At 34.7% G+C, this 11,869-nt stretch overlaps 1 protein-coding gene across 2 annotated transcripts; it reads left to right on the forward strand.

Moving 5' to 3' along the window:
• The first annotated feature begins 10,570 nt into the window (after positions 1 to 10,570).
• Positions 10,571 to 11,827, forward strand: LOC137739058 (uncharacterized). Of its 2 annotated transcripts, none has more exons than XM_068478535.2 (3): positions 10,571 to 10,918; positions 11,117 to 11,241; positions 11,544 to 11,827. In XM_068478535.2, the coding sequence occupies exons 1-3, from the start codon at positions 10,751 to 10,753 to the stop codon at positions 11,683 to 11,685; spliced, it is 435 nt and encodes a 144-aa protein (XP_068334636.2). In that variant the 5' UTR covers positions 10,571 to 10,750; the 3' UTR covers positions 11,686 to 11,827. The 2 variants fall into 2 exon arrangements, with proteins under 2 accessions (XP_068334636.2, XP_068334637.2); XM_068478536.2 differs by having other exon boundaries at positions 10,604 to 10,918; positions 11,547 to 11,827.
• The last annotated feature ends 42 nt before the right edge of the window (positions 11,828 to 11,869 follow it).

Raw genomic sequence — 11,869 nt, forward strand, 5'->3', positions numbered from 1 at the left:
GAATGTAAAAGTGTCTAAGTACCAGAGTGCGCTACGAGTGGGAGCGAACCCATTTCACACACGATGTCAGAGCATAAGTAAGGTACAGTAGTGTGGGTAAGAATCATACCCTTAAAAGTAGCCACCAATACTAAGATTAGCTATATATCCTCGTCGATACGAACTCAGCAGTTAAAACCTGAAGGGGTACAAAACAGAAAGTGTGAGTAAGCAGTAAAACCAAGCTTCCCAAAACTATTACCTTTCTAACAGTAATAACCCCTCACTGTAATTCCCTTATCGTTTTCTATATGACAGTATAACATATATACATATATCCAAACCATACTCAGAAATGACCAAGACCACGGTTTGCCATCAACTCCATTATACATTAATAAGTAGGTCAAATGAACTTAATCAATACAAAGTGATATATCAGTCAGAGTCATCTAAAATGACATGTACAACTTATCCATATCTCATCAATCATGGCTAGCATATAAGTCGGAGTCACCTATAGTGACCTGTACGACTTATCCATATCTCATCCATATCTTATCAATCCTGGCTAGCATATAAGTCAGAGTTTCCCATAGTGACCTGAACGACTTATCCATATCTCATCAATCATGGCTAGCCAATAGCTCAATAAGTATACCTGCACACGAGTCGGAACCACCTAAAGTGGTCTGTACGACAGGACTGGGTGTAAATAAATACGCTCAAGTGCTACGATCACGTGAAGACTGTGCGAATAATCGCGGGTCACCTGCGAGTCGGAACTACCTAAAGTGGTCTGTACGACAGGACTGTGCATCTACCTTGGATCCAAGGTGAGTGTAAGCTACGGGAGGTGAACATCACGTGAAGGACTGTGCCCTGGCCACGGACGGGAGCACTAACACCGAGGGTGCAGGTTTATGAGCTCTCAATGCATCTCAATATAACATGTGCAACTCATGGCAACCAGTACGACAGTATCGAAATTGCCTAACACATAACTGTAGTCATGCTATAACGCAATCGATTCAACTAATACTATAAACTCACCTGAACTTACCTGGGTGTCCTGAGTTCACCTTTGCACTTGAAAGCATTCCCAATAATTATATGCAAGTAATATACATATGGATATACCATGATGCAATCTAATACTCAACCATGTCGTAGCATTTTCAATTATAAACAATACAGTGTGAAGTGTACAATCAATAACGCCCTACTTCCGAACTACTTATTTTCAGGGATAATTATCCATGACAACCTAATTAACACTAATTTAACTAACTGATTCACAAAACTAAAACTTGCCTTTATCAATTTCCTTCACATTACTCAATTTCCCAAGCAAGGCTTTTGTCTCAAATATTTTATGGCTGCATCTAACGTCTCGTTAGACTGCCTACGCACCCTAAATAGGGATCAACCCATTCGTAGTTCATATAGGTACTTCAAGCATTCACAATAATTATATGAAGGTAATATACCTAATCAATTTAAAAGTGTCGATAGAACTTTCAATAATATGTACGATAAAAAGGAAAAGATCCACTCACCTGGAGTCCACGCTATGATTCTCTAGTGCACGCATCGAGGCATCCTGAATGATTGGTCCTTGTGACCAATTATCAAATCACATCTCAGAACTCGTATCCATAGAATACGTAATTCACATAAAACACAACCTCAACGACATTCTAAAATAGTTTGACACCCATTGACCACAAGTCAACAGTCGATCAAAGATCGACGGTAGGGTTTACAACCCTGTATAACTTGACCTGGAAGATCCACATATCAGATTTCCAATTCGTAACTCCCAACGATCCACAATATGTTTCTAGAATAACATATTAAAATTTCACTACGATCCAATGGTCAGATCTCCGCCAATTGCCTAAAACAAGTGGCCGTGAACATTTATTTTACTAACTTACAAATCCAATTCAGGAAGATCCGTAAGTCGGATTCCCGATCCATAAATTCCTATGATCTTTAAATATTACGTATTATGATGTATCCAATTTTGGTGACGATCCAACGGTCGGATCATCGATTCACATTTTTATCAAGTAACGTATCGTAACGAATTTAGGTTCCAACGATCAACCTACGTCATTCAAATGACAAAACTGAATTCAAGACATTCGGCATAGCCTAAAAATAGCATTGGCAGCCCACTGGCCACGCGCCGCCGCGGGTGGCGGTCGGCCGCCCCAACTCGCCGGAAAATCCAACTATTTCCAAAAATTCTCAAACTTCACAGAAATGAAGATCTCAGTGAGTGGAGCAACTTTCATACCTGCCACAAAGTCCAAAAGTGGACGGAAGATGGTCAATTTTTCCCACAAAGCCGGTGGGTGCCTAAAATTTCCGGACGTCGATTCGTCGTCTATGGTGGTCCAACAGGGTCAAGGTTGGTTGGGTTTTGCTCCTGGGATGATGGGCTACAAAGCCCAAGTGGTGGCATCAGCCATCGCTTTGCCGATTTGCAGGAAAATCGAAAAGGGTGGCTGGAGCATTATTGATTTTCGTCAACTTTCGTGGCCTCAAACCGCCACATACCATGGTTAATCAAGGTGGTTCTTGGGTGGGTTTTGTAGAGGGGAATGAGAGCTTCAAGATGGTGGTGGTGGCATCGAAAAACTCCACCGGAGTTGGCCGGAATCGGCCTTGGAAAATGGGAAGTCGTGGTGGGTGCGGGTGGACGGGAAGCCACTTCCTTTTCCCTTTTTTTTTTTTTTTTTTCTTTTCTTTCTTTCCTCCATTTCTGATTGGACTTCACCCCACAAAGTGGGGATTTAATTTAAATAAACACTAAACCTTGAATAACCAATTTCGAACGTCCGTAACTATACCGTTATAATCCTGACTCGCAAACGGCTTTCGCCTATACGTTCGTACCAATGAGTACTACGAGGATATGCTAAAAGAATAAGTCCCACATCTCTCAAGTCGATGGTCAACGGAAGTCAAAGTCCTTGCCTCTAGGGCAATTTCGTAAATTCACGCTTTTAAAATAAAATAAAAACGTAAAATTTGGAACGGGTTGTCACATGTATATTTTGGAATCCATACTTATTTTTCGGCAAGGGGTTATTATGTTTTCGAAAAGGTTTTTACAAAGCTTTGTTTTTAGGCTCGCTCACCCTTATTTTTCGCCCCTCCAGGTTTTAGTGCTGAGCTTTTATGTTGATGAGGATTCTTGGAAAATATCAATATAGGTGGCTGCCTTCGATGGTATAACTCTCATCCCACTTTACTGTACTTTATTTATGCTCTGACATTACGTGTGAAATGGGTTCATTCCCACTCACCAGCGTACTCTTATATTTAGGCATTTTTAAGTTTAAAATTTATTTACATTTTCCACATCACTACACTTTATGGCTTCGTCACCCTCCGGATGTCGACCAGCACAACTCGATTCAGAGTCTAGGTGGACATTTATGGTCGGAGTGTGTCATTGGGTCATGCTATGATCCAGAATTCTTAGTCATTGAATCTTTGGCTAAGAAATAATGGCTCACGGCTAAGAATTTTGGACCATAGCATGAGCCCATTGGTTATAGTATTTTTGGTTATTTTAGCCTTTCGTATAGCTTGATTAAAGTCTTACTTTGATCTTGTAGTATGATCAATTGTCATAATTTAACCGTTACAACATATTGATTGTCACTTAAAAAAAGAAGTGTTTAATTTGAGTGCCTATAAGGGGTGACATACGTGCGAACACAAGTTATTTTTACAATTTGCATTTTCCTAGATTTCAGGGTTCAAGAAATTCGTTGTCACTTATCGTTCAATCTTAATTCAACGGTGAAGAAGAAAGAACAATAAAAAAGTTAAATGACAACTTATCGTCAAATCAAGATTGAATGATGGATAACTACAATTTTCTTGAACCCTAGAGTCTAAGAACAAATATTTGAATTTTTACAATTCAACCAGTGTTTATATCACAACAAGCAAAATTATAGATTTAAAGTGAAAGTTCGCTAAAATTGCTTGAGCCAAAATTATAGTTTGGCTTTCTAAGACCATCTTCAACTCTTGGGTTAAAACCTATAATTTTTAGCCTAGAAAATTTAGGTTTTAACTCAAAAATTGTTTTTCTGCTCCAACCATTCTGAGTTAAAATTTTAGCCTTATATTATTAAAGAATAAATTTTGGCTTTTTTTTTCTTTTTCTTAAAGTAACTTTTTTAAAAGAAAAAAAATATGTAAACTATTCTAATTTAATTTTATGAATATTTTAACCTAAACATATTATATTCCAACAAATATTGAAAAATACTAACCAATACCATGAAACTCTTAAAACACTATGAAAGAATATGAAACATATAAAATAATTTTTTTTATTACATTAGCCGTTGGATTAAAATGTGGACCGATAAATCTTTTTTTTTACCGTTGGATTTGATCATATTAAATCTTAGCAGTTGAATTCAATGAATTTATAATATAAAAAGAAGAAAAATACACATATACGGTGGGCCAATCCCACTAACTCTGGGGGAATCTTGATCTAAATTTGCCCCATAAATGAATTTTGGGTTAAAACTCATATTTGCCCCAAGGGTTGAAGCAAGTTAGGGTAAATTTGGAACCTAAAATTTAAGTTTTACTCCAAAAGTTGGAGTAGGTCTAAGAAATACATACAACTTGCAAGTATAAAAGGTTAAAACCAAAAAGACGTGATAAAAATTAGAGTGAGGAGCTCTCATCCACGTAATAGACAAAGTGAATAGTATTGTTCAGTTAAAATACGTCATGTGCTATAAGCTTCTATTTACAAATCCAAACTAGAGGATGTCTACCATTCATGTTGTTGTCACTCAACAATCTTTTCTTTGTAAAAGAACAAGTCCAAAACACCAAAAAAAAAATTCATACCCGGAATATAAGTGTCATACCACGTGTTATTATATAAGTAAAGAAAAGTTTTATTTTTTTGAGTTGTTAGTTTTTTAATAACACGTAGTGTGCCACTCTGCATTTCGGTCATCTTGAAAAATCTCTTCAAAACACTAAGGACAAAAGCTATGCAATTATTAATAAAATTCTTTATTCCACAACAATGTGACAACTTAAAAGAAACAATCCTCTTTGTGAGGATTCCAGGGATTCTTACATCGTATTCGTTCATCGTACATCATGCAGTCATAAATCAATTTAAGTATTTTTATTTAAAATTAAACACAAACAATACCCGATGAAAACTGGTTGGACGATGTACAATGAATGGACACGTTGTAAGAATTCTCATGATCCTCAGAAAGAAGATCAGGAGAGGATCATTATACAAAAGAAACCACCATAGCTATTTGTGTTTGCAGCTTCATTTTTTTTTTTCATGCATTTTCCAACAGTGTCTGTTTTTTAAGGAAAGGGCTAACTGAAGTTGGAAAGGGATCCTCTCCGGATCCCTTCCACCAAATCCATCTCATCAATCAATCCAAATCCTTGAAATTTGATCCAACGACTATAACTATGGAGCTCTTTTAAAAGTTATAATAATTTTAACCGTTATATCAAATTTCAATAGTCCAAATTAATTGATAGAATAGATTTGATGGAAGGGATCCGGATCCCTTTCCACTAAAGTTAATCAAGAGGTTTAGGAGATTCATGTAACGACATCAAAGGCGTTGTCGTTTACAGCAAGCGACCGTTTAAACTATTATTGGAGTCCTTTGTTGAGATATCTGATGGGAAAGACGACGTCAATTATCATGGACTTTTGCATTAAGAGGACCCACGTCATAGAATTTCTTCGGACAAACACGTCGTAGAATAGATTGGGATAACAGCAAAGTCTAGAGAGGAAGAATTTTTTGGGAATTTATTCTTAGTGGTCCATTATTCACATGAAAAATATATTCACCTAAAAAAAGAGGTAACATACGTCCTGAATTGTTATGATAGAGTTTTTTTCTTCACATATATCAAACGAGGTATATAAAAGATTGATGACAAGAAAGCGGTCTATAATCTAGGGCGTGTTTGTTATAAAAGATTAAACTGTAAGGGATAGTCCTATAAATTTAAGGCATATTGAAGATAGATGAGATTTTTTTTTTTTTTTTTTTGAGGGGATTAGAAGATGATCAAACATGTAGAAAACTTATTTATTCCAATACTACCATCTGGAGTAATCATTGTCCTACCTCAAGGGGCTAGTATGGGATTATTGTATTATTTTTTTTTAAACTGTTTCTGCTGTATTGTAAAAATAAATATATATGAAAAGAAAAGAAAGCAGCATATAAGAGCAACTCCACCCCTAAAGACTTTGCGCCAGCACCCAGCCCATTTATCCACTTCAGTGAACAGTAATAGACCCTAATGAACAGTAATAGGTCAAAGCATCTCCACCCCAAAAAAAAATGTGCTGGCACCCAGTCTAAAAATGCGCTGGCACAAACGATCTCCACCCCTACAAAATGCGCTAGCACCCAGTCCATTTAATATATTAAATAATTTTTTTATAAAATAATAAATAAAAAAATAGTTTTAATTTCGGATAGGATTTTTAACCAATCTTGTCACACCACGTGTCATTATCTGAACGTACTATTTTGTGAATAGATTTCCGCTAAGATTTTCAACCAATCCCAACAACCCACGTGTCACTTCTTGTTTACAATAATTTAGGCAAGATTTCGATAAGATTTTTAACCAATCTTGTCACGCCACGTGTCATTATCCAAACGTACTATTTTGTGTGTGTGTGTGTGTGTGTGTTTTTTTTCAAGTTTAAATGGTGAGGTTATGTAATTTTATTTGGTGTTTTTTTTTTTAAATGTTTATTTGGTGAGTTTATGTAATCTTATTCAAATATTTAAATAAAGTACAAAAATTACATAAGAAATTAAATTAAGTTCTAAAAATAAATAAGAAATTACATAAGAAATTAAATAAAGTTCTAAAAATGTTAAGAAATTACATAACAAATTAAATAAAGTAGTACAAATAAATGCGAAATTATACAAAGTCTGTGGAGTTAGGATATGTGGTGCTAGGATCTTGGTTGCTAGGATTTCTATAGCTGGAACCCCCTTGACTTGTTTCGGCATCTCTTGCACGCCTCCTTCGCACGACATCTCTTTTTTCTGATGTCCAAAAATATTTTGAAAAATTAATTTTTTTTAAATTTTTCTGTATTTTTTTTTTAAATTCGCAATTTTTAATTAATTTTTAATAAATTTTAATGTTGTAATTAATCTGGACCGTTGGAGTTGAAAAATAATCAAATCCAACAGCCAATCAACTGCCACGTGGCCAACGGTCAAAATTCTGACCGTTGGGCCTTTTTTTTTTTTTTAATTTTATTTTTGGTGAAAAAACGTGGACCGTTAATCTGTGATCGGACGGTCCATTTTAAAAGTCAAATTTAATTTTTTTTTACCGTTGGAAATCCAATGGCCTACAAAAACTAACCGTTGGAAATCCAACGACTCTGAGGAGGGCCACGTAGCCCTCAGCTGTTCGAAGCCAAGTTGGCTTGAGACGCAGGCCCCGCCGCCTGCAACGCGGTCTCCTACTCGCGCCCAGTCGCGAGTGTTGAGAACGCGCCAGTGTTTTGGACCGGCTTCTGGGTTTGTCCGAAATGGGCTGGCCTGTTGCCTGGCATGGGCTGGGTGCCAGGCTATTTCACGGGCTGGAGCTTTGGGACAGGGTGCCAGGCTGTTAATTGGACTTGGTGCTGGGCAAAAAAACCTCTGGTGGAACTGCTCTAAGTGTTTGGGTAAACTGTAGTGTCAAAAGGGCTTTTAGCACAAGAAAAGATGGGGGTATGATTGTCAAAATGAATGTTTCAATTTTTTTGGGACAAAAATAAAAATTTCATTAATTAATATTGTTCACTTGCCTCCAATGAAATGAAAAAAAAAAAAAAAAAGGTTTTTTTGAGAAGCATGTGAGATGCTTCTACTTTCTGCTGCTTTGGACCCATGATTATTTATTCTTTCTTATCCAAACGTCAAAATTTTTTATTCTTCTTAATCCAATCACGTATATGCATTGATTTTGAATGGGATAATTTAAAATACATGGATTAAGGCTGACTTCCATGGGGCTAAAATCTTCCAATAATTGAATGGTAATGAGGGCAGAACTCAGAAGATAACTAGAAAGTGGAGGAAAAAAAATAAAAAATAAAAAAATGAATAAAGATTGAACAAAACTTACACGAAAGCAAACTGCATCACCTAAAGAGTAGTTGTTTGGTTCTTTAAAATTAGAGAGGTGATATATCTCACCTAAAAGAAATACTTCTAACTTAAAGTCGCCTAACATTTGACTCTCTGTATTCTATCTTAAACCAGACACAAAATTAGGGCCATGTAAAGTTGACATTTGATACAATTTATATATATATATTCTCCAATAGAAGCTTTGAAACCATTAAAACCTCCTTTTAAAGAATTACTCTAAAAAAACTTATCTCCAACAAAATCTATGAAAGAGTCTATATAATAACAAAATGAACAGTTCCTCTTTAAGTTTACATAGCAATGCTCATAAGCCAAATATTAAAAAGGATAATGCTAGGGAGACTAAATTTGCAGACTAAATGATGTGTCACAAATAATAAATAAACACGTTGATCAACACTTAGTAATAATCTAATTACCAACTTCCATATCATTTAGTTTACAAAATTTAGTCTACATTTTTAGTCTTCCTAGCATTACCCAAAATAGAAAGTGTTGTAGGAGAGGAAAAGTTAAAGTGAGTAGATAAGATAATTTTTTGACATTGTTTACCCGCTAGACTAGCAAACATCTAACAAAATTGTTGGAGATGCTCTTCAATGACAGAGCCAGAAATTTATGTTAAGAGGGGCACACTTTAGACTAAAATGGAAATAATATATATCTAAATTGTCTCTTTCTTTTGGTCACATTGGTATCAAATTCAAAGATGAGTGACTATGCATTTATTCTTCATTATGCATGGTCAACTCTATCAATAGTTGAAAATAAAACATTAAAAGCACATCCATTTAGATTTCATATATGATATAATAACAGGAAATGAGAAATTAACCAAAATAATAGTCTACAAGCAAAGAAAAACAAAATGGTATATATGCAAGAAACAGAGAATATGATCAACAAATTATTATGTAACTATAGTTTTGAATCTTTGATTTAAAAGATTTAAAAAGTTAAAAGGCTTTGTATTTGTTGGATTGGAGTTAATTGGACTAATCAATACAACAAATTAATAGGTCTGAGTCTACCCTAGTTTTAAAGTGGCTCTGCCACTGATGCTCTTGATAGGTAGAGAATTTGAGTAAGCCACATAATAAGTCAGTCATAATAATTTAATTACGAACATAACATAAAAATAAGGCCAAATTGTAAGGAACATATTCTAATTATGTCAATCCGGAAATATATTCGAAGTCTGGATTCTTCAACACTTTTTAGGGCACTTATTGTTATGTGGGAAGGTGCTAAGTCTAGTTGGAAATCATTGCCTCAGGCCCTCAAACCAACGGTATAAACAACGATAATAAAAGAAAAGATTTATATTTTATTAACCCTTGATTTTGATTGATGCCTAAACTTTTTTAAGAATAAATAAATAAAATCTTGCTGATGCAGAACCAATCCTTGAGCAAGTGACATTTAGAAGCAATTGCACCGATTAAAAGTTGAAAAATTAAGATAACTTATTATAGTCACAATACACATCACAATTGAATGATCATGCAACATCACTCCCTATTATTTTACACAACTTCTTTCCCCATCCAATATTATAATTTGAGAAATCCTAAAGGCATTCTTTTAAAGTATGACTTTCCATGAACTCTATGTTACTTTATAGTTTAACGTCAATTCTTGTGTCAATATTATAAACATTATGTAAAAACATAAGATGACAAAGTGTTCATGAAAAGTTCAACTTTTGAGAAAATCTTCTTAGCATTTCTTATATAATTTTCATCGATATCATCTATTTCTTCCTAGCTACTACTAGCTTTTTTCTTTTTTGGGTTTCAAACATATGAACACAAAAATTGGCTCTATTTGGATGATTTTTTTTTTTCTTGCTAACATATCTCATCAAATATGTGTAAAAGCTTTTCGTTTATTGTTTTTATCTGTCACTTTGTATGAACATGTAAACAAAAACAAACAAAAAAACAAAAAACGTCACGTTTTTCCATTTTACGAACAAATCAAGCTCGTGGTGCATATGCACAAACTTTTCTTTTTATTGTTTTAATGAGTTACTCGAGTTTATCTAGTTGTCAATTAAGAATGAAAATCTCCTTCAAGAAAAGGAGTCATATAGTACCAAAGTTTTATAATGTATTTGTGCATGTAATACATCGATGTATTATGTATTGTACGATTAAATTTATATAACTGAATTATTTAACCGTTCAAATACCAATGCATCACAAAATTACTCAAAACAGAAAATAAAGAAGGGCGGTAGCATCATCAACCAACAATCTAACTAGGGTTTCACCGGCAGCAAAAGGTAGAAGATAAGCAAGACGGGCCCCCACACCACCTATATTTACAAATATAATGCAAAGTATGACAAGACCATTACCCCATCTCAATTTTCGACCAAGAATAAAAGCCATCTCAATAATTCAATTATTTATTTTATCTCTCTTAAACCTGCAAAACATAAAATAAACTCTGAGCATCATTCCATTTCTAGTAACCACATTATCTTCTTTTCTTCTTCCTCTCCATCTTCTTCTTGTTTCTGCAACATATATTTCACGTCAATGGCTGCAGCAACAGCATGTTGCTTTTCTCCTGCTAATTCTCTCTCCATCCAAAAATCTGGGCCAGTTTTAAAGCCTTTCAGCAGAGTTCTGAGGCTGAAAAGCAGTCAACTAACAGTGAAGATCAAAAGCTCAACCCTCCAGATCAGATCCTCCTTGAGAGAAGAGGTCAGTATTAATTTTTTTTTTTTTTTGACTTCTATAAAAATATAGAGTGAAATGGGATTATTATTATCTTTTAAATATAGGATTATGCGATATTAGTTCTTCAATAAAACTACGTTAACGTTTTTTTTTTTTTTTTTTTTTTAATGTCAACAAAGATTTCTTGTTTATATCTGATATTCCTTTTTTTGGTTGTTGCAGGTTTTTGAGGATCGGTCCAATGGAATAATATGCTACAAGGATGACAGAGGGGAGATAATTTGTGAAGGGTTTGATGAGGGTCCTAGGTATCACCAACATAATCCAAGAACTCCTTGGCAACCCAGGTAAACAAATCTTACTCATATATATTCATAATCACAATCTTAATCACCAATCAACATTCTAACACAAGTGAAGTTTGATCATGACATATGAAATTGATCGGCTAACAATTTTAACACTCCTCGTTTAGCTTCCTGCGCACCAACTTCTACTTGCGACTACAAAAAAACGTTTGTGAAATATTCAATTTAAAGCGCGGACAAAAAAAAAAAAAAAGAACAGTGTGTCACAATCGCTAGCCGGCTAGTTTCGATTCATCTGATTCTGATCTCTATTTTTTATTTTTTTTTGGCACAAATTACAGCAGAGACACAGAGATCTTTGATCATCTTCAACAGAGGTGGATTAATTTCATAACAGGCACAGAATTGAGCCGTGGCGACAAAAGCAGTGTTTTTCTGCAAGAGGACATAAAAAACTGCAATGGCTTCAACACTCTCCGCTAACCAGATCATGCCAAGTGTTCCCCAACAACTCTTGTCAACCATATCAACGGTTCCTAATTATAGTATGTAACATATAAAGAAACGCATATGCTTCAATCATAAAATTGAATAACATGCATAAATGCAGTGTCTTCGAAGCACATTCTGTTTTTCTCTTTTTTTTATTTTTTTATTTTTTTTATTT

The sequence above is a fragment of the Pyrus communis genome, chromosome 9 (assembly GCF_041283825.1).
Source record: "Pyrus communis isolate YQ-2024b chromosome 9, ASM4128382v1, whole genome shotgun sequence".
Taxonomy (NCBI): Eukaryota; Viridiplantae; Streptophyta; class Magnoliopsida; order Rosales; family Rosaceae; genus Pyrus; species Pyrus communis.